The sequence below is a fragment of the Salvelinus alpinus genome, chromosome 8 (assembly GCF_045679555.1).
Source record: "Salvelinus alpinus chromosome 8, SLU_Salpinus.1, whole genome shotgun sequence".
NCBI lineage: Eukaryota > Metazoa > Chordata > Actinopteri > Salmoniformes > Salmonidae > Salvelinus > Salvelinus alpinus.
The window spans coordinates 65,334,052-65,361,349 of record NC_092093.1 but is presented as its reverse complement, the minus strand read 5'-3'; the positions used below and the strand labels follow the sequence as shown (position 1 = coordinate 65,361,349).

Here is a 27,298-nt window from a genome sequence, read left to right as displayed (position 1 = left end):
GCTCCTCTCCCCCTCTTGTACACTGCTGCTACTCTCTGTTTTTACCATCTATGCATAGTCCCTTTAATAACTCTACCTACATGTACATATTACCTCAAGTAACCGGTGCCCCCGCACATTGACTCTGTACCTGTACTCCCCTGTATATAGTCTCGCTATTGTTATTTCACATGCTGCTCTTTAATTACTTGTTACTTTTATTTCTTATTCTTATCCGTATTTTTTTTTTAAACTGCATTGTTGGTTAGGGGTTCGTAAAAGTAAGCATTTCACTGTAAGGTCTACACCAGTTGTATTGGGCACATATGACTAATAACATTTGATTTAATGACAAAGCAAAAACAGTTTTTGTGGGGCAAATTTATAAAAAATAAACATACATATCACATTTACATAATCATTCAGACCCTTTACTCAGTACTTTTTTGAAGCAACTTTGGCAGCGATTTCAGCCTTGAGTCTTCCTGGGTATGACGCTACAAGCTTGGCAAACTGTATTTGGGGAGTTTCTCCCAGGCTTTAGGTGCCTTTCGGCAAACTCCAAGTGGATGCCATGTGCCTTTTACTGAGGAGTGGCTTCCGTCTGGCCACTCTACCATAAAGGCCTGATTGATGGAGTGCTGCAGAGATGATTCTCCTTCTGGAAGGTTCTCCCATCTACACAGAGGAACTCAGGAGCTCTGTCAGAATGACGATCGGGTTCCCTGACCAAGGCCCTTCTACCCCTGATTGCTCAGTTTGACCGGGCGTCCAGCTCTAGGAAGAGTCTTGGTGGTTCCAAACTTATTCCATTTAAGAATGATGGAGGCCACGGTGTTCTTGGGGACCTACAATGCTGCAGATTTTTTTTTGGTACCCTTCCTCATATCTTTGCCTCAACACAATCCTGTCTCAGAGCTCTACGGACAATTCCTTTGATCTCATGGCTTGGTTTTTGAATTGAATTTACCACAGATGGACTCCGATCAAGTTGTAGAAGCATCTCAAGGATGATCAATGGAAACAGGATGCACCTGAGGGAAGGGGTCTGAATACTTTCCGAATGCACTGTAAAACATCCAGAAATATTGAAAGTAGTACCTTGTTTATTTCAACTATCCATCCCACAAAGTGTATAAAAGTTTCAGTGTCAAAAACACCCATCGCTCCACACACATCCCTTTCCCAGACATCCACACACGCTAGTCACCATAAAAACAGAGAGAAATGCAAACCATCTTTGTAAAAAGATAAACAAGCAAAAAGAAAAGTGCAGAGCTGAAGCCTGCGGGGGGGGGTTGGAGAGATAGAAACGCCTTCATGGTGGGAGAGACTAGAAACAGAGTGTGTTTGTGGGAGGGAGAGAAGCCCTCAAGAGAGGGGGATGGGCAGAGATATTTTGGTGTGGAATGTAAATAAGGGCTCACTGGTAATAGGGGGAGTGTGTGTGGGGAAAAGGGAGGAAATATGTGTGTGTACTTACCGCGGACAGAGGGTGGTCTTGGGAGAGGCTCGTCTGGAGAAGCCTGGAGCTCCAATGCTGTTTCCATCTCCTACCTCCTGATCTACACACACACAGTAAATAACACACTTACCACACTGTGATTGTGTGTCTCTCTCTCACACACACACTTTCTCTCGCTATCTCTCTCTTCTCCCTCCAGGCCAGACGTCTCTTTTCATTTTCCTCTGCGAGAGTAATAAATCACACATGCACACACAAATACATGTGCAAAGACACACGCAAACACACACAAGCATGCACTCGCCTCCACTTAAGACAATCTTAACTCCTATTTTACCCCCTTCCCCTCTTTTCTTTTCCTTTATTTTTAGCCCTTTCCATTCTTCCACCAGCAGCCTGTCATTCAAAAGAACAAACACACCCACGGTCAGTCACAATATAGTTAACCCCTAGAGGTCAGGGAGGACCAATGGCTGCAGGCAGTACTGAAACACCAGGAAACACTTTATTCCCCCCTTTTCTCCTGCCCCTCCCCCTTGTATTTATCCCGCTCCTCCCGCCTTTTCTCCCGCTACCCCCACATGTACACCACCTTCACCACCCACTCCCCGGTCACTAAGCGCTGTATGTGTGTATGCATGTGAGTGTGTGACGTAACCTGAGCAGTGGGTCAGTGGGTGTTGTGACCTCTGAACCCTCTGTAGACCGTGATCTATTCATGGTCAAACACACACACACACACACACACACACACACACACACACACACACACACACACACACACACACACACACACACACACACACACACACACACCAACCTGCGGGGGAAGCTTGAGACTGTGCGATGAGGGCAGCCATGGCAGAGTTAGGGTTGAGTCGGTTTCCAAACATGTGGGAGGGAGCCATGTTGAACACTGGACCTGGTAACCCACTCACCTACAGGGACGAAAGAGTCTCAGTTACAATACATGGAGGATGACTGGATGGAGTTGGTAACATAAGTGAAGACTGTGGTGGAAAATTACATCATTAGTCATGATATCCCATGTTTTACTGCTTAAAGAATAGTCTCTTGTTATATGCTAGTGTTTTTCTAACCTTTCTAAACTTGTCTTGGTGTCACTTAGTCATAACACTGGACGTATAGGTAAGAGACGTTTGGGTGCAACCGCAGCATGTGACATCCTGTGGGTTTACTATCTACAGAAAGTCACATGTATGGCACCTTGCAGAAAGGAGTACAATATAGTGTTTGTTGTTGTGAATGCAGTTAGATGGCTGAGTCCTCGGGCTATCAACCTCATGCTATCTTAAATCTGCACAAACAACTAATTGCCTTTTTCACATTATCTGCTGACTGCTACGTAAACAAGAAGGAAGTATTTTTCTATAAAAGCAGAGACCCGACTGTTAAGCTTTCAACTCTGAACCATTCTTGGTGATGGTTGATTGCTTCATTTTTGCAAATCTTATAAAATTGTTGTTTGAAAGAATCTGCAGTCTCTTTTCCTACAGAATTGCTACCACAATTTGGCTACGAGGATGGGATGGCTAACGCCGCTTGCGCCGGAGGAGACCGAGGTTAACTGCGAGCAAGGGAGCCCACATGCAGACTAAAACGGAGCAGAAAAAGACCAGCCTCAGACCGGCAGGGAGCGTCAATGAGTGGATACGCCATTTTGAACAGACAAAATAAATGAAGGGTGAGACTGAATTTCTTTTGAACATTGTTAGAGCCGATTTGGTCATATTTGTATAAAAGACAGAACATACAGAGCTCCATGTACGTTTGTGTAAATATATTAAATATGAATGTATATGATGAAATATTAGGTACGTACCTTTATGATTTATAGTTACCTGATTGAGATATATTAATTTGTTGTTAGTGTTACTTAGTTTTTGGCCCCCCCTCTTGCCCATTCATTGTACTGTGGTAAGTGTGTTAGGATAAAGGCAGGAAGTTGGGCCTTCGGGAGGGGGAGTCCTTGCTAGATGCGGGAGCGGTATAGTTTTTTGACCATACAGACAGACATACAGACAGGTCATATTATGTATTTTCCATGTCAAGTAATCTCTGCTTTAAGTTGATTGGAGATTTCTTTTTTTTTTTTTTTTTTTTTTTTTAGATATTAGAAGAATAAAACTTTTTGTTGCACCACATCCCTGGATCTTATTGAATGTTTTGGCCGTTTGGAAACGTTTGAGTGTGGACTGTATGCGTACGAAACAACCCCACTTCAGGCTTGGGCAGTGGCTATGGTAAAGAGGAAAGGAAGCCACTACATTCAAGTCAAAAAACTCTGAAGAATTACTATCGGAAGGAAATCTCCGGTTCGGACACAAGCTGGATATTGTTCTATTTGTCATTGCATTCGGATCATAAGGACAGCTCGCTTGGAAGGACTTGAACTCCTAGAATTCGCCAGCTGTGAGTAACCACTGCGAATGAATGAGCTGCCCTGTTCAATGCGATCGTTTGATCATGCATATTATGGATACGCAAATGTGCTTATAATTGGAATGTTTGATAAACTTGGGAATGGAATTCAAAACACAGCGCTGTGAAAACAATGAAGAAGTTTAAGTTTGGGAAACACAGATCCTATGCACAATGTAGCCTAATCATATGTCTAATATTTGGCCTAACATGGAAATGCAATGCATCAATGGAATACAACTAAAGGATCTAAGATCCTGCGTGTTTAAACTTCATTAAAGGGGACAAAACTTATAATGGGATGAAATGTTTAAAACGCATTTAAAATGCCGAACTTGCACATGTTCAATTCAAAAGAGGTCAATTTGCTGAAATGGATGACTGTGTTTTTAAAGCATTAAAGGAGGTCTAAAGGGGCATTACGCTTAACAAATAAACCAACAACTGTGTCATTGTAAATTGAGTGAACTAAAAGTGAATGATGGAGGATGAAATCCCAAATAAGACTCCACTGGAGAGGGCAGAGGAGCATTTAAATTCACTCTATGCAACCCGGAGAGGCAAACTTGAAGTGTGTACACGCAAAATGAATGAAATAAAAGTCCTTCTTGTTGATGGAGGAAACATTGAAACTGTGAATGAGAGTCTTGAAGCATTTGATGCTGTTCTCAATGACTTTAAGAATGCTCATGAATCTGTGCTAGAGCTGGTCACAGAGGAGGAACAGGAGAGCATTAACTATTATCAACCAAGAATGAGAACTTATGAACATTTCCTGAAAGAGGTTGAAATATGGAAAAAGGCTGAAGTTGAGCCACAAACGCTCATTGAACCACACGACAGCATTTCCAATGTGTCAAAAATATCAAGTAAAACAAAGTATTCTAAGACTGCTTCCTCAGTGTCCTCTGCACGCCTAAAAGCTGAGGCAGAACGAGCAGCTCTACTGGCTCGCCAAGCATCATTACAGGACAAGCATGCATTGGAACTGGAGAAAGCTGAAATGGAGAAAGCTCAACTGGAACAACAGAAAGCTCAACTGAATGTTAGGATGGAAAAGATGGCACTGGAAACGGACATAGCAGCATACAATGCCAGACTGAAGGTCCTGGAGTGTTGAGTCAACTTCTCAATCCCATGCTGTGGCAGCCCACTTACTAAGCCAAGAAGATGGAATGAACTCTTATTTTGAGAACCAGGAACCCGAGGTCTATGTGGAACCATCACCTGTTGAGTTTGCTGCATTAGGTGCAGTTCCAAAGACCCCACTACAAAGGGTTTTACAACAACCGACCACAAAGCCATCAAAACCTATTCAGAAAACAGTCGTAAACCACACCCTTCAGCAGCCAACAGCAAGGTCTAGCAATCAACACAGAATCAACACTGCGGGTATCAGCCATAATACCAGCCATGATAACCTCTCTACTGTCATGCAAAGGCAGAATGAAATTGCTGACCTCCTTGTACTACAGCACAAACAGGCCACACTCCCTGTTCGGGAGATACCAATGTTTGACGGTGATCCTCTAAACTTTAGGCCATTCATGCGTGCATTTGAGCATGGTATAGAAGATAAGACAAGCAGTCACCAGGATAGGCTCTATTACCTGGAGCAGTACACCTCTGGTCAGCCCAAGGATCTGGTCCGTAGTGGTCTGCATATGGAAGCCAGAAGAGGCTATGCAGAGGCTAAGAGGTTGTTAAAGGAACAATTTGGCAATGAAATCAAAGTCACCACTGCTTACATGGAAAAAGCTTGGAACAGGACAAACATCAAACCGGATGATGGAAAGGGACTGGGTGGCTATGCACTCTATCTTAGAGGTTGCTGTAACGCTATGCAAGACCTACAGGACATGGAAGAGCTTAATCTTCCCTCCAACATAAAGTTGATCATGTCAAAACTTCCCTACAAACTAAGGGAAAAATGGAGGTCTACAGCATGTGATATTTTAGGGAGAAGCCACCTGAGGGCCCAGTTCAGTGACCTTGTGACGTTCATGGAAAAACAGTCCAAAATACTGCAGGATCCGTTGTATGGAGATATTCAAGATCCCCTGTCAAACAAAACGTTTTTTTAAACCAAAACAGAAGCTGACTTTAAACATCAGTTCAAGTCCAAGAGTAGGGGAAGCAGTTTTGCCACTGCAGTAGCTGTAGTGGCAGATTGTGACTCTGAAAAACCTCTAAAATAACAAACATTCAAAGTAAAGAGACCAGGCACCTACCCTTCTGATGCTCCCAGTATCTCATGTGTATTTTGTGCTGGTGAGCATTTATTGGTTGACTGCCAACAGGTGAAGGCACAGCCACACAAATCCAAGGTTGAGTTTCTGAGATCAAAAGGCCTTTGTTTTGGCTGTTTAATGAGAGGACACTTAAGCAAAGAATATAAAAGAAGGATGTCCTGTCAGAGCTGTCAAAGAAAGCACCCCACTATCCTGCACATTGAAGGAAGAGAGAGATTTAGATCTCAAAAGGCAGATATGAGTGGTGTAGCAGTAAAGCGGGAAGAGACTGTCAGCAGTGCTCTTGTTTCACTGGAAGCTGGTGACGCACATTCTGCTACGCACAATGGGGCAGGAGAGTCCTACCAAGAGCTTTGAGATATCTGGATTAGAGATTGTCAACGTGGAAGGCAACACATTTCTTGCATTACCAAAGGTCTACACCCAAAATAAGATCCCAGTGACAAGAGAGAACATTCCCACTCAGAAAGATCTCAAAAGGTGGCCATACCTGAAAGAGGTTCAGTTGAAGGAAATTGATGCCGACGTCGAACTCCTGATTGGTGTAAATGCTCCAAAGGCAATGGAACCCTGGCAAATCATAAATAGCCAAGGCAACGGACCGTATGCAGTGAAAACCCTCTTTGGATGGGTGATGAACGGTCCTCTTAACAATTGTACCATGGCAGAAGAATCTGGGTGTCCTACGGTGATGGCCAATCGTATCTCAATGACCGACCTGGGGGTTCTTCTTGTAAATCAGTACAACCATGACTTCCCTGAGAGAGAGTATGAAGAGAAAAGTGAGGTCAGCTGAGGATCGTAAGTTTATGGAGATAGTATCAAGCTCCATAACCCTCAAAGACCGCCACTACTACTTACCGTTGCCCTTTCGCAACAAAGATGTAGTCCTGCCAAGCAATCGTGGCATGGCAAAGCAGCGGGCTCTAAATATTATCAGGAAGTTCAAGAAGGACAAAGGTTACGCTGCAGAGTACAAAGGCTTCATGGGAGAGATGATAACAAAAGGTTACGCCGAGAAGGTACCACAAGAACAGCTCCTCAGAGAAAAAGGAAAGGTATGGTACATACCACACCATGGCGTTCACCATAAGCGCAAAGGAACAATACGAGTGGTGTTTGACTGTTCATCATCCTATAAAGGCACATCTCTCAACAGTGAACCCCTTCAAGGCCCTGACCTGGCAAACACACTTATAGGAGTCTTGCTAAGATTTCGGCAAGAGCACATTGCCATGATGGCAGACATCGAAGGAATGTTCCATCAAGTACGTTTCCATGAATATTACTTAGACTTCCTGTGATTCCTATGGTGGCCGGACAGTGATACTAACAAAAGATTGGAGTAGTACAGAATGACGGTACATCTTTTCGGTGCTATATCCTCTCCAAGTTGTGCAAACTTTGCACTGTGAAAGACTGCAGAAGACAACTGTGAGAGGTACGATGAAGAGGTGATTCAAACAGTCAAGTCCAACTTCAATGTTGATGACTGCCTCGAGTCAGTGGCCATAGAAGAACAAGCCATAGCTCTCACAAAAAACCTCAGGGATGTGTGCTCTCAGGGTGGGTTCAAATTGACCAAGTGGGTCAGCAACAGCCGCACCGTGCTGGCTTCTATCCCTGATGAACACAAAGACAAGCAGATAAAAGAACTGGACCTGGACAGAGAAAAGCTGCCTGTTGAAAGAGCACTTGGAATCCGATGGAACATTGAAAGTGATGTGTTTACCTTCCGAGTCACTGTCAAGAACAAACCCCTTACAAGAAGAGGTATTCTCTCAACTGTCAGCTCTATTCATGATCCTTTAGGTTTCCTCGCCCCATTCGTATTAAAGGCAAAGCAAATTCTCCAAGCTCTCTGCAAGCTAAAGTGTGGATGGGACGAAGTCATCCCTGAAGAACACTATTTCATGGAAGAAATGGCTCTCAGAGCTGGACCAGCTGTCCAGATTCCAGATTGACATGTGTATGATGCCTGAGAACTTTGGTCAGGTCAAGACCGCACAGCTGCATCACTTCGGTGACGCAAGTGAACAAGGTTATGGCACGGCAAGCTACCTTAGGTTCACAAACTGTATGGAAAAAAGGTCCACATCGCATTCATACTGGGGAAATCAAGGGTGACTCCACTCAAGCAGATTACGATCCCCAGACTGGAACTTGCCGCAGCAACATTGGCCGCAGCAACATTGGCAGTGCGAGTGGACAGGATGTTAAGGTTGGAGCTCCAGATTGAACTTGAGGAGTCAACTTTCTGAACAGACAGCCAGTCTGTGCTAAAATACATCCGCAACAATACCAAGAGATTCCATACCTTTGTGGCTAATAGGGTTGCTATGATCCGTGACCTATCGAAAGCAAAACAGTGGAGGTATTTGAACTCCAAACACAACCCAGCCGATGATGCCTCAAGAGGATTACATGTTGAAACTTTCCTGAATTCAAAGAGATGGCGCAAAGGACCAGAACTCCTGGAGAAACCAGAAACAGACAATGGCACCAACTTTGTTGGAACACACAGAGAGCTCGGAGAAGCTCTGAAAGAGCTGGATCACAACAAGATTCAAAACGAATTACTGAAGGAAGGAGTGACATGGTCATTCAACCCTCCCTCTGGAGCCCACCATGGGGGGGTATGGGAGAGGTTGATCCAACTGGTGAAAAATATCCTCTATTCAGTCCTTAAAGAGCAAGTACTGGATGATGAGGCTTTGCAGACAGCTTTGTGTGAAGTTGAGGCGATTATGAACGACAGACCAATCACAACTGTAACAAATGGCCCTAATGATCTAGAACCCCTGACTCAGAATTACAGTGGGGAGAACAAGTATTTGATACACTGCCGATTTTGCAGGTTTTCCTACTTACAAAGCATGTAGAGGTCTGTAATTTTTATCATAGGTACACTTCAACTGTGAGAGACAGAATCTAAAACAAATATCCAGAAAATCACATTGTATGATTTTTAAGTAATTAATTTGCATTTTATTGCATGAAATAAGTATTTGATACATCAGAAAAGCAGAACTTAATATTTGGTACAGAAACCTTTGTTTGCAATTACAGAGATCATACATTTCCTGTAGTTCTTGACCAGGTTTGCACACACTGCAGCAGGGATTTTGGCCCACTCCTCCATACAGACCTTCTCCAGATCCTTCAGGTTTGGGGGCTGTCGCTGGGCAATACGGACTTTCAGCTAACTCCAAAGATTTTATATTGGGTTCAGGTCTGGAGACTGGCTAGGCCACTCCAGGACCTTGAGATGCTTCTTACGGAGCCACTCCTTAGTTGCCCTGGCTGTGTGTTTCGGGTCGTTGTCATGCTGGAAGACCCAGCCACGACCCATCTTCAATGCTCTTACTGAGGGAAGGAGGTTGTTGGCCAAGATCTCGCGATAAATGGCCCCATCCATCCTCCCCTCAATACGGTGCAGTCGTCCTGTCCCCTTTGCAGAAAAGCATCCCCAAAGAATGATGTTTCCACCTCCATGCTTCACGGTTGAGATGGTGTTCTTGGGGTTGTACTCATCCTTCTTCTTCCTCCAAACACGGCGAGTGGAGTTTAGACCAAAAAGCTATATTTTTGTCTCATCAGACCACATGACCTTCTCCCATTCCTCCTCTGGATCATCCAGATGGTCATTGGCAAACTTCAGACGGTCCTGGACATGCGCTGGCTTGAGCAGAGGGACCTTGCGTGCGCTGCAGGATTTTAATCCATGACGGCGTAGTGTGTTACTAATGGTTTTCTTTGAGACTGTGGTCCCAGCTCTCTTCAGGTCATTGACCAGGTCCTGCCGTGTAGTTCTGGGCTGATCCCTCACCTTCCTCATGATCATTGATGCCCCACGAGGTGAGATCTTGCATGGAGCCCCAGACCAAGGGTGATTGACCGTCATCTTGAACTTCTTCCATTTTCTAATAATTGCGCCAACAGTTGTTGCCTTCTCACCAAGCTGCTTGCCTATTGTCCTGTAGTCCATCCTAGCCTTGTGCAGGTCTACAATTTTATCCCTGATGTCCTTACACAGCTCTCTGGTCTTGGCCATTGTGGAGAGGTTGGAGTCTGTTTGATTGAGTGTGTGGACAGGTGTCTTTTATATAGGTATCGAGTTCAAACAGGTGCAGTTAATACAGGTAATGAGTGGAGAACAGGAGGGCGTCTTAAAGAAAAACTAACAGGTCTGTGAGAGCCGGAAATCTTACTGGTTGGTAGGTGATCAAATACTTATGTCATGCAATAAAATGCAAATTAATTACTTAAAAATCATACAATGTGATTTTCTGGATTTTTGTTTTAGATTCCGTCTCTCACAGTTGAAGTGTACCTGTGATAAAAATTACAGACCTCTACATGCTTTGTAAGTAGGAAAACCTGCAAAATCGGCAGTGTATCAAATACTTGTTCTCCCCACTGTATCTGCTTCATCTGAAAGCAAAGCCAGTCCTGCCACCAGGACTATTCCAGAGAAGCGACCTATACTCACAAAGGAGATGGAAGCAAGTGCAATATATCACTGACCTCTTCTGGAAGAGATGGATCAGGGAGTATCTTCCACTTATGCAGGAGCGGAACAAGTGGAACAAAACTAAGAGAAACTTCAGTCCTGGTGACCTTGTGGTCATCGTTGATGACACCGCCCCAAGGAACTCTTGGCTAATGGGGCGTGTGGTGGAGGCTTTGCCAGGGGCCAAAGGTCTTGTCCGGAGCGTCATGGTTAAGACCAAGACCAATATCTTACAGGGACATATCAATAAACTCTGTCTGCTCCTGGAGGCGGCGGAGTGAGACACACACACACACACACACACACACACACACACACACACACACACACACACACACAGTGCTCCATCTTTGAATCACGTGCACCTCTGATTCGCTGATGTCATAGTCATACATTTTTGGACGTCAAACTCTTGAAATGTTTGGAAGTTGAACACTTCAACTCAGACTGAGATCTATGGACTATTTTCCTATATTGGACCTTGTATATTTGTATATAGTTGTGAACTGTAATAGTGCTCTGGTATAGAATGTTTTGTGTATTGGCTCTACGTTTGAATATTAAGTAATTGTTGTGCATTCAGTGCAGTTAACAATTAGGGGCTGGTATGTTAGAGCCGATTTGGTCATATTTGTATAAAAGACAGAACATACAGAGCTCCATGTACATTTGTGTAAATATATTAAATATGAATGTATATGATGAAATATTAGGTACGTATCTTTATGATTTATATTTACCTGATTGAGATATATTCATTTGTTGTTAGTGTTACTTAGTTTTTGCCCCCCCCTCTTGCCCATTCATTGTACTGTGGTAAGTGTGTTAGGATAAAGGCAGGAAGTTGGGCCTTTGGGAGGGGAAGTCCTTGCTAGACACGGGAGCGGTATCGTTTTTTGACCATACAGACAGACATACAGACAGGTCAATTTATGTATTTTCCATGTCAAGTAATCTCTGCTTTAAGTTGATTGGATACATTTTTTTTTGTTAGATATTAGAAGAATAAACCTTTTTGTTGCACCACATCCCTGGATCTCATTGAATGTTTTGGCCGTTTGGAAACGTTTGACTGTGGACTGTATGCGTACGAAACAACCCCACTTCAGGCTTGGGCAGTGGCTATGGTAAAGAGAAAAGGAAGCCACTACAAACATCATAGAAAATCCTGTTCTGGGACAGGTTGTGCACATTATGTCTTTGTTGTAGCAAAGACACCCCTAATCAGAAACGTTGTTGTAGCAGAGTTATTTCTGAATAGAGGAAGTCCTAGAAGTAATTCTAGGGAAATGCCCTGTTGAAGCAGGGTGACCCTGTAGGAGCAGGGGACACCTCCAATTGGGATATTTTTGTTGAAGCAGAAGTATCCTGCTTAGAGACAGGGGTTGTGTTTCTCTGTTGAAGCAGAGAAGCAGCCATGGGATGATATGACACAGTTACGAGTTATGTGATTCCAGGGCACAATCCTGAGATACAAAAAATAAAATAATCCTGCAGGTTACAAAAATACAAAAAAACAGAAAATAAACATTGTAAAAGAAAATGTATTAGTCAGTGTACTGGTAAACAATTGGTTATGATTGGGAAACCAGTTATAAATTTAAACCCTACACAGAAGTGTGCATAGGAGGAACTACCATGTCGGTACAACATTTAAATTACAGAGTAATTCAAATCAAATCACGTGTAGTGATTCACCTTACAGTGAAATGCTTACTTACAGGCTCTAACCAATAGTGCAAAAAAGGTATTAGGTGAACAATAGGTAAGTAAAGAAATAAAACAACAGTAAAAAGACAGGCTATTTACAGTAGCGAGGCTATAAAAGTAGCGAGGCTACATACAGACACCGTTTAGTCAGGCTGATTGAGGTAGTATGTACATGTAGATATGGTTAAAGTGACTATGCATATATGATAAACAGAGAGTAGCAGTAGCGTAAAAGAGGGGTTGGCAGGTGGTGGGTGGGACACAATGCAGATAGCCTGGTTAGCCAATGGGCGGGAGCACTGGTTGGTTGGCCCAATTGAGGTAGTATGTACATGAATGTATAGTTAAAGTGACTATGCATATATGATAAACAGAGAGTAGCAGCAGCGTAAAAAGAGGGGTTGGGGGGGGGCACACAATTCAAATAGTCCGGGTAGCCATTTGATTACCTGTTCAGGAGTTTTATGGCGTGGGGGTAAAAACTGTTGAGAAGCCTTTTGGTCCAAGACTTGGCACTCCAGTACTGCTTGCCATGCGGTAGTAGAGAGAACAATCTATGACTGGGGTCTTTGACAATTTTTAGGGCCTTCCTCTGACACCGTCTGGTGTAGAGGTCCTGGATGGCAGGCAGCTTAGCCCCAGTGAGGTATTGGGCCGTTCTCAGGACCCATGCCAAATCTTTTCAGTCTCCTGAGGGGGAATAGGCTTTGTCGTACCCTCTTCACGACTGTCTTGGTGTGTTTGGACCATTCTAGTTTGTTGTTGATGTGGACACCAAGGAACTTGAAGCTCTCAACCTGCTCCACTACAGCCCCGTCGATGAGAATGGGGGCGTGCTCGGTCCTCCTTTTCCTGTAGTCCACAATCATCTCCTTAGTCTTGGTTACGTTGAGGGATAGGTTGTTATTCTGGCACCCCCCGGCCAGGTCTCTGACCTCCTCCCTATAGGCTGTCTCATCGTTGTCGGTGATCAGGCCTACCACTGTTGTGTCGTCTGCAAACTTAATGATGGTGTTGGAGTCGTGCCTGGCCATGCAGTCGTGGGTGAACAGGGAGTAAAGGAGGGGACTGAGCACGCACCACTGGGGAGCTCCAGTGTTGAGGATCAGCGTGGCAGATGTGTTGCTACCTACCCTCACCACCTGGGGGCGGCACGTCAGGAAGTCCAGGATCCAGTTGCAGAGGAGGTGTTTAATCCCAGGATCCTTAGCTTAGTGATGAGCTTTGAGGGCACTATGGTGTTGAACGCTGAGCTGTAGTCAATGAATAGCATTCTCACATAAGTGTTCCTTTTGTCCAGGTGGGAAAGGGCAGTGTGGAGTGCAATAGATATTGCATCATCTGTGGATCTGTTTGGGCGGTATGCAAATTGGAGTAGGTCTAGGATTTCTGGGATAATGGTGTTGATGTGAGCCATTACCAACCTTTCAAAGCACTTCATGGCTATGGACGTGAGTGCTACGGGTCTGTAGTCATTTAGGCAGGTTGCCTTAGTGTTCTTGGGCACAGGGACTATGGTGGTCTGCTTGAAACATGATGGTAATACAGACTCAATCAGGGACATGTTGAAAATGTCAGTGAAGACACCTGCCAGTTGGTCAGCACATGCCCGGAGCACACGTCCTGATAATCAGTCTGGCCCCGCAGCCTTGTGTATGTTGACCTGTTTAAAGGTCTTACGTCGGCTACGGAGAGCGCGATCACACAGTCGTCCGGAACAGCTGATGCTCTCATGCATGCCTCAGTGTTGCTTGCCTCGAAGCGAGCATAGAAGTGATTTAGCTCGTCTGGTTCAAATATATTTAGATGGAGAAGAAATTACTCTTTTCAAATTACAAGAAAGGAAGACGTTCCTAACCAAATACTGTTTGCTTTGTGTGTCTGTATTGATGAGAGATTTATATTATGGACGGACGATGGACCCTATCAGCCCGACTGGCTGCACAGTGTGATCGAATAAAGGAACACATATTCTCCAGTAATAAATTGGCAGAAGTTCCAGTATTGTTTCTAATACAAGGCATCAAAACCTTTACCAATTAAAAGGCACAAATAAAATAACTACACTCTGGGGAATTGGGTATCACTACCTTAGAATTATTATTCTGATTTTTTTTAATTTATTATTATTTTTTTTTATTTTTTTTTATCGGCACATATTAGAGCCGTGAGTGAGTAAATCTAAACACTCTGACCATGGTCAGGAAGAGGTAAAACTATAGCAAAACCATAGAGGCACTAAAATATGAGCAAGAGTATTCTACCAATTCAGCTCAAATATTGAAAAAATCTAATTATGGATAAAACTGGGCAGCATTTCCCTGCTGACGGGAAATATGCGAGAGCGGATACTAATTATGACAATTTGTTAGTTACGCTATCCTTATGATCCGCATAGCATATCATTACAGCAGTATGTACCGGTAATATATGTTAGCTATGTTAGCTACCTAACGTTCGTTGGCTACTAATACATCAAACTTTCTAGTATATTAACTATATGCCATCTAACTATCCAACATTTATTGACTTGATTATTTACGGCATTCTTAGCTTAGCTAAATGGTATAGTCATTGTGCATTCTCATCGGACATTGTTAATTTGGGTGCTTCGTGAATTCACTCAGGCTATCTGCTCGGATTTCAGAGCACTCATCTGAATGTACCAGAGCGCAGAATAACTGATGAATTTACAAACGCTCAACACCCGTTGAATATGGCCGGTGTCAGTAAATGTCGGGGGGAAATAACGTAAAATTGAACGTAAAATTCAAATTGTTGCCAGCAGCACAGTAAGTCACCAACGCTTTTGAGAACATGGGAAAAGCCATTGGAACACAGGAGTGATGGTTGCTGATAATGGGCCTGTACGCCTATGTAGATATTCCATTTAAAAAATCAGCCCTCTCCAGCTACAGTAGTCATTTACAACATTAACAATGTGTACACTGTATTTAATTAATGGACAAAAAATGTGGGACATTTCTAAGAGACCCTAAACTTTGGAACGGTAGTGTATATTAGTATGGTTTATTAGTGTAGTGTGTTGGGCTATTGGTCATTCGAAAATTGAGTGTAGAGAGGCACCACTGGCTAAATTTACGACAGGAAAAGTATTATATTTAGTGGTGACACGGGCAGAATCGAAAGCAATACGACTACTACCCGTGTCTTTGAACATGGGACCAGTAACAATGCCCGGATAATTTTACATTGCGATGGGTATGGATCTAATTTTGGGATAATTGGATAGTTGGATAATTCTTGTGAGAATTAAAACAATCGCTAAAAGGGTGTAAATTTAAGGGAGTCTGTGTTGATACAGTATGTAGTGATTTGTTATTTGCGTAAAAAGAGACGAGGAAACTCATGCCAGACATCACCACATTAGTAAACTATTTGGTAGAGCACGGTCACAAGGCATAATATGGGAAAGTACAACCAGTGAAACAAGAGATAACATATTTGGGGGTTTTGATTTCGGAAATCACGAAGCACATTACACCTGATCGAGTAGGAACAAATTATATTTTTTGCACAAACATACACTCCTCGCAGACTCAGGAAAACCCTAGAGGTTTTAATCTTGTGAGACACTTTATTCTGTCTTCCTCTAAAATAGATTTATAGAATTGAGAAAAGGGAGGAGGGGTCACGAGTAGGGTTGCACATTTTGGGGAATATTCAGAGGTGGAAACTTTCCATGGGAATTAACAGGAATATGGGAATTAATATTAATACCATTTAAATGCAGATGTTTTTTGCATTGGATATATTTACAATAGCATATGGAGACAGAAACATAAACCTTTTACCTTATCATAAGTAGACATAAATGCAAATGATTAAATCCTTCCAATATAATTTTTTTTAAAGAAATTTGCCATGAATTGAACTTTAATTAAATTAGTTGACTCTTCACATTGGATGATTTTCACTGAACAACAAAAGAAAGGGAATATTGAATGATCTCCAATGATCCATTGCATCTCCCAAAAACGTTTTTAACATGCATCTGAAAAATTATAGTCTAGAAACTAAAGCTTGGTTGTCTCCCTCTCAGGCTTCCATGTCTTCTCCCTTGACCTCCTCAATGTCCACCTCTTGAACATCAGACTCTGAGGCCTCATCTTCACTGTCACTTTCCAACCTTGTTGAGGACGGCTCATTGTCAGGCTCAAAAAGCCTCAAATTTTCCCGGATGGCCACCAATTTTTCAACCCTTGTATTGTGTTCCCAAACAAGGACCAGTTGCGCTCTGAGGCGGCCAATGGTGGGATTTGGAGGAGGATGGAGGCAACAGGGGAAAGAGCCTCAGATCCACAAAGTCCCTTCCAACAGGTGGCTGATGAGATATGTTGGCATGACTGCCATATTGCATCTCCATCCCAAAGCCTTGCTTGGAAGTGTACTTCGCCAAACTGCCAAGAACCTTACCCTCATCCAGGTCAAGGTGGAGAGACACAGTAGTGATGACACCATAGGCCTTGATGATCTCTGCACCAGACAGGATGCTCTTGCCAGCATACTTGGGGTCCAACATGTACACTGCAGCGTGTATGGGCTTCAGGCAGAAGTCTTCGCGCTTTTTGATGTATTTCGGAACTGCAGTTTCCTCTGCTTGGAGCAACCGTGAAGTGGGCAGGGCAGTATGGATTTCTTCTCTTACATCAGCAAGCAGAGTCTGAAAATCAGACAGGATGGCATTGTCTCCCTCAATCTGTGAAATGGCTACTGCTATAGGTTTCAGGAGTTTCAGGCTGCTTACCACTCTCTCCCAAAATACATCATCCAGGAGGATGCTCTTGATGGGGCTGTCCATATCAGCAGATTGTGATATGGCCATTTCTTGGAGACTCATTCCGCTCCAGGAGACAGTCAAACATGACGTCAACATCACCCCAACAGGTGTTGCTGGGTAGCTTCAATGTGGTGCGCTTATTCTCACTTTGCTTGGTGAGGTAGATTGCTGCTATAACTTATTGCTGCTATAACTTGATGACCCTTCACATAATTAACCATTTCCTTGGCTCTCTTGTAGAGTGTATCCATTGTTTTCAGTGCCATGATATCCTTGAGGAGCAGATTCAATGCATGAGCAGCACAGCCAATGTGATGTGAGGGTAGGACTCCTCCACTTTAGACCAAGCAGCCTTCAAGTTCGCAGCATTGTCTGTCACCAGTGCAAATAACTTCTGTGGTCCAAGGTCATTGACGACTGCCTTCAGCTCATCTGCTGACCGGTGTGTCTGTTGTCCCTTGTGTCTGTGCTCTTGTAGAATACTGGTTGAGGGATGGAGATGTAGTTAATTATTCCTTCCCCACGAACATTTGACCACCCATCAGAGATGATTGCAATACAGTCTGCTTTCTCTATGATTTTCTTGACCTTCACTTGAACTCTGTTGAACTCCACATCCAGCAAATGAGTAGATAAAGCATGTCTGGCTGGAGGGGTGTATGCTGGGCAAAAAAAACATTTAGAAATCTCTTCCAATACACATTGCCTGTGAGCATCAGAGGTGAACCAGTTGCATACACAGCTCGAGCAAGACATTCATCAGCATTTCTCGGACTACGTTCCTCCATTGAGTCAAAAACACTTCTGATTCCAGGAGGACCATGAGCTGTTGCTATCGATAAGGTGTCGGATTCATAATTTTCACCTCGAATAGAAGTAGAGGGACTTTTGACAGAGGTTTCTTGTTGTGAGCGCTGAGGGAACTTTATGCACTTGGCCAAATGATTCTGCATCTTTGTTGCATTCTTCACATATGCTTTGGCACAGTATTTGCAAATGTACACAGCTTTTCTGTGTACAGCTGCAGTGAAATGTCTCCACACATCAGATGGCACCGTGGCATTTTCCTGTAAAGATGAGAAAAAAATGAGTAAAAAAAACAAATACAATTCCATGTACAGATAGTTAAGCAGTTAGATAAAACATGTATCTTACAAAGGAGTTGTTTAAAAATGAAACATGTATTCAAACAGGTGAATTAACACTCAGCAGGCTCAAGCAAGCTAAAACCCACATGGTAGAAAAACTAACAAGCAGAAATATTAACAAGTTAGAAATGATTTAAACACACTTTGCTGTAGGCTACTATTTACTAGTTAACAAAAAATTAATGTATGTCATATAAAATATATTCACCCCACCCAGTATTGTAATCAAAACTTACCAGAAAGCATGTAGTCCTTGGCTTAGACAGTGTAGTAGTTTGGACTCAATAGCATCTCATTAGTGTGCAAGATCTTGAGAATCAGCTGTACATGTAATGGAAGAATGCACTGTGCATGCAGAGGGTTGCAATTCCATTGAATTGGGGATAATTTAACCAAAACATCCCACAAGACCTAGAATTGCCTTGTGTATCCCACAAAAAAAGTTCACTGTTATAAGCTAACTTTTTCTATGAATTTAAGCAAAATTCCCCAAATTCCTGGGCTTAACTCCCATGGAAAATTTCTGACACTTTGCAACCCTAGTCACGAGTAATTAAAGTGGCTTCCCTGTGAACAGAAGTTATCATGTTTGTTCTGACTGTAATTTCAAACCTTTTGTTCACCTGGTAAAGTAAACGTTAGACAGAAAGATAGAGGTAGAGTATGATGGTGATTGAGAGGGCTTCTGAGTTAAAGGAAACAGATGTGTAGACTAGTGAAGGTAACAAAGGGAATGGGAAGTTAATTGGAAAGTAAGAATTTAGAATTTGAATTGTTTGGACTGATTAAGATTGACCAAAGTGAAAGGCTAGCATCCTGGGGTTGCCTCTTCACTGTTGACGTTGAGACTGGTGTTTTGCGGGTACTATTTAATGAAGATGCCAGTTGAGGACTTGTGAGGCGTCTTGGCATTCTCTCAACCAGCTTCATGAGGTAGACACCTGGAATGCATTTCAATTAACAGGTGTGAAATTTCTTTCCTTCTTAATGCGTTTGAGCCAATCAGTTGTGTTGACAAGGTAGGCTTGGTTTATAGAAGATAGCTCTATTTGGTAAAAGACCAAGTCCATATTATTTCAAGAACAGCTGAAATAAGCAAAGTGAAATGGCAGTCAATCATTATATCAAGAAATGAAGGTCAGTGAATCCAGAAAATGTCAAGAACTTTGAAAGTTTCTTCAAGTGCAGTCGCAAAAACCATTAAGCTCTATGATGAAACTGGCTCTCATGAGGACTGCCACAGGCAAGGAAGACCCAGAGTTACCTCTGCTGCAGAGGACAAGTTCATTTGAGTTACCAGCCTCAGAAAATGCAGCCCAAATAAATGCTTCACAGAGTTCAAGAAACAGACATCTCAAGAGCAACTGTTCAGAGGAGACTGCGTGAATCAGGCCTTCATGGTCGAATTGCTGCAAAGAAACCACTACTAAAGGACACCAATAATAAGAAGAGACTTGCTTAGGCCAAGAAACATAAGCAATGGACATCAGTGGAAATCTGTCCTTTGGTCTGATGAGTCCAAATTTCAGATTTTTGGTTCCAACTGCCGTGTCTTTGAGACGCAGAGTAGGTGGACGGATGATCTCCACGTGTGTGGTTCCCACCGTGAAGCATGGAGGAGGTGTGATGGTGTTTTGCTGGTGACACGGTCAGTCACCAGCATGGCTACCACAGCATTCTGCAGCGATACACCATTCCATCTGGTTTGCGCTTAGTGGGACTATCATTTGTTTTTCAACAAGACAATGACCCAAAACACACATCCAGGCTATGTAAGGGCTATTTGACCAAGAAGGAGAGTGATAGAGTGCTGTATCAGATGACCTGGCCTCCACAATCACCCGACCTGAACCCAATTGAGATGGTTTGGGATGAGTTAGACTGCAGACCGAAGGAAAAGCAGCCAACAAGTGCTCAGCATATGTGGGAACTCCTTCAAGACTGTTGGAAAAGCATTACTCATGAAGCTGGTTGAGAGAATGTCAAGAGTGTGGAAACTTGTCATCAAGGCAAAGGGTGGCTACTTTGAAGAATCTCAAATATATTTAGATTGTTTAACACTTTTTTGGTTACTACATGATTCCATATGTGTTATTTCAGTTTTGATGTCTTCACTATTATTCTACAATGTAGAAAATTGTACAAATAAAGAAAAACCCTTGAATGAGTAGGTGAGTCCAAACTTTTGACTGGTACTCTATATGCTCAGCTATTCAAAAGGTTATCGCTGCCATTTGGCTGCCCAATAAACCATCATCCAAAATGCCAAGATCGTCACAGCCCTGAGAACTCCTCTCTCATCCTTTTCTAAACCTATTTGAACTTAATATAACTAGTAGGTCTCTGACATTAATGTTGATCTGACTCTGTTCAGCACGGGCCTAGTCTGTGTCTGTGGTGTGTGTATGTACTCACATGGGGGGAGACCGTGTTGATCATGGGGGCTGTGACAGTGAAGGGACTGGGAGGAGCTAGGGAGGCCATCGGCTGTTGCAACTCAGAGTTAGCTCCACTCATAGGAGCAGGTCCCACCCCTGACGACACGTCACAACTGGAGAACGCACCTACAAGGAGAGACATCACCGTCATCAACATAACTTTTATTATCATCCTTTTTCATAATCATGAAATTAAACTCATCTTCATTGTCTCGTGTTTATATGAGTTGTGTGCAGTACAGTAGTGAGTGTGTGTATGGTACCATGAACGAGTGGGCTGAACCAAATCAACAACAAACACATTCTTACACATGCACCCTGTACACCAGGGCAACTAGATTCAGCCGCAGGCTGGTTTTTGTCAGAGTAGATAGTTAGGGGGCCGGAACAAAATTGTAATAATTTGTACACTGCAAATTGATCACAACTTAGGTGAAAAAGTGACTGCCTTTGAAAATAAATAATTTCATACCTAAAGTAGATTGAGACAATCAGTCTCTTTTTATGCGTGTGAATACATGGGAATAGATTTCCTAAATAAAAAATTGCCTTTAGCTGAAAACTAAAAACTATGGGCCGAATTTGGCCCACAGTCGCCTGTTGCCAACCCCTGCTGTACACAAACACACAACTACATATTAAAAACACACAGTGGATGGAGGCCTGTCCTGCCACTGACCCAGAATAACAAGCAGAAATCTGATGACTCACACATTGTTCTATCACACACATACACACAGCTTTTCATACTGGGGGAAAGGGGGGGAAGCTCCATTCATATTCATGTACCTCCCCCATCACATGCCCTCTATCTGTTAAGTTGTTGCTGCTGCTGTTTTACTGATTTCACACACACACACACACACACACACACACACACCCTCTTAACCGGTATAAACTCTGCCCCTGCCCCTTAGTGACCCCTAGGGAGGGGGGAGTAGGGAGGAGTGAGAGGCCCACCTCACCCTACAAAAGGCTGAATGGCTGTGGGCAGCACATATTCACTAGAGGAACAAGAGTGCTTTGTGCATGAGAGTGCAAGATGGAGAACGAAGGAAAACGAGAGATCATGTACTGCAGAAACTCCAAGACTACTCCTCAGGTCATACAAACACAATAGAACACATCTCCTAACCTACACAATATTGTTGACAAGACAATCCACAATTACCAGATATTAATGTTAAAATCAGACAAAACTGACTAAATTACGCTACTTAATCTGATGCCATCATAAATTATATACAAATCTAACATTAGTAATAAGCCAGTCTTGTAATTAAAAATGGGGTAGAGATTGCTACCCTTACCCTTTTGCTACGCCTAGCCTACATATATCCATATCCCAAAGCTAGCCTCCATTTACCACTGGGCCAATACATCAACGGTGGGGTTACATTTATCATGTCAACACAGGAATACATGTAGTGAATATGCTTTTATGGACCCTAGTTAATCATCAACAACACAGAATAAAGGATGGATGGGTGTGTGTTCACGTTTTACTATACTTGTGAGTATACACAAGTAGGCTCCTTAACAGCTTCTACCCCCAAGCCATAAGACTGCTGAACAATTAATCAAATGTCCACCGGACTATCTACATTGACCCCCACATTGAATTTGTACACTGCTGCTACTCGCTGTTTATTATCTATGCATAGTCACTTTACCCCTACCTACATGTACAAATTACCTCGACTAACCTGTACCCCGCACACTGACTCGGTACCGGTACCCTCTGTATATAGTCTTGTTATTAACCTGTACCCCGCACATTGACTCGGTACCGGTACCCTCTGTATATAGTCTTGTTATTGTGATTTTATTGTGTTACTTTTGATGTTTTTTACTTTAGTCTACTTGGGTAAATATTTTCTTAACTCTTCTTGAACTGAACTGTTGGTTAAGGGCTTGTAAGTAAGCATTTCACAGTAAGGTCTACACTTGTTGTATTCGGCGCATGTGACAAATAAAGTTTGATTTGATTAACAGAATTCCTCACAAGAATAGTAAAGCAACTATTTTGCCGGTCCTCACTTGTTAAAAAACTATTTTAGGCTATGGGCTAGGTTTAGGAGTTAGGGTTAAGGAGAGCAGTCCTCACAAGTATAGTAAGACATAGCTCTGTGTGAGTGTGGACCAGCCCCATTAGCTCAGCTGCATTGGCGTAGGACTGTCCAATCGGGAATCAATCAAAGTGATCAATAAGGACTTACCAACATCACCCTTCCTCACCCCCTCCATATATCCCCCCTGGAAACCCCTCAACCCCTAGTAACCCCCTCAAGCCAGGGACCCACCACGTCTCAGCCTTCAATAACATGTGTGTGTGTGTCAGGGTTTGCGTTAGGAAAATACAGCGCCGGACAACGTGAGAAATTTACCGGACCCATATGCATTGGGTACATAACCCATTAGGGCTTCCACCCACGGTGATCAGAATGACAGAAATCACATGTAGATTATGAAAATGCATCTTAACAGAACATGCAACACATGTAATGAGGCAGCCAATAAAACATAATTTTCAAACATTTGCCAAAATGCAATGTGGGAAAACACCATTCTGAATAGCGCACCTGGGGAAAACTCCATTCTGAATAGCGCACCTGGGAAAACTCCATTCTGAATAGCGCACCTGGGGAAAACTCCATTCTGAATAGCGCACCTGGGAAAACTCCATTCTGAATAGCGCACCTGGGAAAACGGCATTCTGAATAGCGCACCTGGGAAAACTCCATTCTGAATAGCGCACCTGGGAAAACTCCATTCTGAATGGCGCACCTGGGAAAACTCCATTCTGAATAGCGCACCTGGGAAAACTCCATTCTGAATAGCGCACCTGGGAAAACGGCATTCTGAATAGCGCACCTGGGAAAACGGCATTCTGAATAGCGCACCTGGGAAAACGGCATTCTGAATAGCGCACCTGGGAAAACTCCATTCTGAATAGCGCACCTGGGAAAACGGCATTCTGAATAGCGCACCTGGGAAAACTCCATTCTGAATAGCGCACCTGGGAAAACTCCATTCTGAATGGCGCACCTGGGAAAACTCCATTCTGAATGGCGCACCTGGGAAAACGGCATTCTGAATAGCGCACCTGGGAAAACGGCATTCTGAATAGCGCACCTGGGAAAACGGCATTCTGAATAGCGCACCTGGGAAAACGGCATTCTGAATAGCGCACCTGGGAAAACGGCATTCTGAATAGCGCACCTGGGAAAACGGCATTCTGAATAGCGCACCTGGGAAAACTCCATTCTGAATAGCGCACCTGGGAAAACACACCATTCTAAACAGTGCACCTGATAGAAGTTCCATATATGACAGAGATGAACATTTATGTTAGAAACCCAAAGAATCAACAACTAGGACGGGTAGCTAATATGACTAGGATTCTGCCCGTGGCTTCTGGACAACAAAAGAAAGTTGATATCAGGGCATACAATTAACACCCGCCAAAATCGGGTAGATTTAGCCATTGCCGGGTAAGAATGTCTATTTCACCAGTCACTTTAGCGCATGGTCAACTTGCAGGGCCCTACAGTGCGAGCATTTCATTCGCAAATAAAAATTGTCAAAAGTCAAGCATAAGCACATTAGAGTTAGAAAAATACTGCAGTAGCTTTATTTCTGCTGTTTTGTTTCATAGCTGCTAATTGCACAAATAAATTATAATCCTATGTCCCACCTCGCGCAACAACACTGCCTGGCAGGGGAGCTGAGCTCACTGAGTGAAGTGCTGATGAATTCATTTTTGGAGGCGCTGTGCACAGGCATAAAAGTTGGTCTAATTTGACTTTGTCCTCATGTTTCTTGGCTATTTACATTGTTTTGTTCACAAGCTCGGATGTTTTTCAAAATGTTAGTTTGAGTTTGCTGCTTCAACTGATAGCGAAGAGTCAGAGTCAGATAGTCAGATCCCAAATCTCTCACATATCGCCCTGTTACCACGGTAACCTCCCACCCTTAAAGGGGCAGTTGAACATTTTGGCTCTGATATTTTGAGGTCACAAAAAAATGTAAATGAAGTTCAACAATATACCACATTACTTCCTACTAATACATGTCTTGTTATAGAAACATTACAAAGCATGGTCATCTGTTTTATTTATTATTTGTTTTGTTAAAAGTAATTATGTCAAAAAAAATTTGCCACAGTGACTGGTGGACCAAAAAGTACATTTTAGGCCCTGGTTGATGAAAACAAATAGAACAGGAGAGAAATAGTGGTCCAATAGGGAAGTAAATGGAAATACATATGCCAAAATTATATAATTACTCCTGTCTATACAGAAAGAAAATACTTCAAAATACTTCACCAGAAAGCATAACAGCCTGAGAGGAATCGAGGATCATTAGTTTCTTTTAAATTATTGAGTTGCGACTAAGTGAAAAGCATAAAACGTGTGAAGGTAATGTGTCTTGAGTATAATTTAAAATGTTGAGACAAGAAGGGGAAGGGAAGGGTGTGTCAAATATATAGGCGAGTCTCTCCAGAATGGCCCAGCTGTCTCCTGCCAATTCTTGCCCATTCATTGTTTCATTGTGTGATTTTTTTTTTCTTTTTTTCTTTTTTTACATCAATTCCCCTTTACATGTCACTAGTAGTAAATGTAACATTAATTCCCATTATTTGGTTACATTCATTTCTGTTAATGCCTGTATTAGTGAGTCATTTACCTTTCTCATTCTCGGAGTGGAACGCTGTTTGCAGAGTTCACAACCTGCTACACTCATGAGAAAAAAGTTTTGGTTTATTTCATAACAATCATTTACGAGATTTGTCAATTTTTTCATGCTTAATGTGATAAATTAGCATGTGTGTTTTCTCTGTGCTGATCATGTTGAATGAGTGCTAGCGTCTGAGCACTGGCCTCACGGTCTATCATATGGTGAAGCCTGGTGAGCTCGCATTAGTAGACAACTTTTGAGATTTATTTTAATTTCTATGATTAACCACGTGACAATGATTTTGAGAAACTAAAACATTATTGAAATGAAACTGTTCCACGACAATGCGGATATAAAAATCATAACTGGCACAAAGAACAGTAGAAATGGTAGGAACAATTTTAAGCTTCCCCAACATGAAACTCACGTGATGCCTATGAATAATTGCCTCCACGTTTCCATGGTCGGAGTTTGCCTATAGGCTACTAGATAAATACAAGGATCAACTTTGATAGTCCGTGTAGCCATTTTGTTATCTATTTAGCAGTCTTATGGCTTGGGGATAGAAACTGTTCAGGAGCCTGTTGTGTCAGACTTGATCCACCGGTACCACATTCCGTGCGGAAGAAAAGAGAATAGTCTATAGCTTGGGTGGCTGGAGTCCTTAACAATTTTCCGGGCCTTGCTTTCACACCGCCTGATATAGAGGTCCTGGATTGCAGGGAGCTCGGCCCAGTGATGTACTTGACTGTCTGCATCACCCTCTGTAGCGCCATGTGATCGAAGGCGGTGCTGTTGCCATACCAAGCAGTGATGCAGCTAGTCGAAATGCTCTCAATGGTGCAGCTGCAGAACATTTGAGGATTTGAGGCCCCATGCCAAACTTGTTCAACCTTCTGAGGGGGAAGAGGCGCTGTCACGCCTTCTTCACAACTGTGCGTGTGAACCATTTTCACTACTTAGTGATTTGGACCCAGGAGAACTTGAAGCTATCGACCCACTACACTGCAGCCCCATCGATGTGGATGGGGGCTTGCATGCCCCCCGTTTCCTGTAGTCTACGGTCAACTCCTTGATCTTACTGTCGTTGAGGGTGAACAGGGAGTACAGGAGCTGACAAAGCACAAATACCCCGGTGGGACAATGAGAGGTTTAAAATGACTGAATATGTCTGCCAGATCATCCAGTCCTCTGGTTTAGGTGAGGGCCCTCACGCACGGTATGGTGTTATTGTTGAAGCGTGCATAAAATGTGTAGAGTTTGTCTGGTAGAGAGGGTCTGGGTATTCTTTTGTAATCCGTAATGGACTGTAGCCCCTGCCACATGGGATGGGCTTCGGAGCCTGCGTAAATATGACTCCACTTTATTCCTATATTGTCCTTTTGCCCGTTTGATGACTCTGCAGAGGTCGTAGCCAACTTCCTGTACTTGTTCCTTTTCTCAGTAGTTGCATCAGGGTTGTCTGTGATGGCCCAGTGTGCGGTAGCCCTGTCCTTTACCGTAGCACCAACCTCGGTCTTAATCCAGGGCTTTTGATTGGAGAAGCAGCGAACCTTCACAGTGGGGACAACGTCACCGATGCATTTCCTTATGAAGCCGGTGACGGAGGTGGTTAGCACGTCGATGTTATCAGGTGAGTCTTGGAACATATTCCAATCAGAGCTAGCAAACCGACCCTTGTGGCATAATCTCTGATTAATTTCTTAACGGCACGAGTCACAGGTGCTTCCCGTTTGAGCTTCTGCCTGTAAACAGGAAGCAGGTGTACGGAGTCATGATCTGATTTTCAGAATGGTGGAAAAGGTAGGGCCTTCTTTGCTTGCTTGAGAGGCAAAGGAGACTTGTTGATGGAAGTTTGGAAATGAGTTTA

At 43.1% G+C, this 27,298-nt stretch overlaps 1 protein-coding gene across 6 annotated transcripts in view; it reads right to left on the bottom strand.

The window, feature by feature from the left end:
- The window catches only part of mllt10 (MLLT10 histone lysine methyltransferase DOT1L cofactor), an 84,187-nt gene that overhangs the window by 7,519 nt on the left and 49,370 nt on the right, over positions 1-27,298 (bottom strand). For all 6 annotated transcript variants that reach the window (XM_071414732.1, XM_071414736.1, XM_071414735.1 and 3 more), the window contains 3 exons: positions 20,726-20,874; positions 2,265-2,382; positions 1,463-1,544 (listed from right to left, as the gene is read on the bottom strand). In XM_071414732.1, coding sequence (XP_071270833.1) covers positions 1,463-1,544; positions 2,265-2,382; positions 20,726-20,874 — 349 coding nt within the window. The remainder of the gene's footprint in view (positions 1-1,462; positions 1,545-2,264; positions 2,383-20,725; positions 20,875-27,298) is intronic.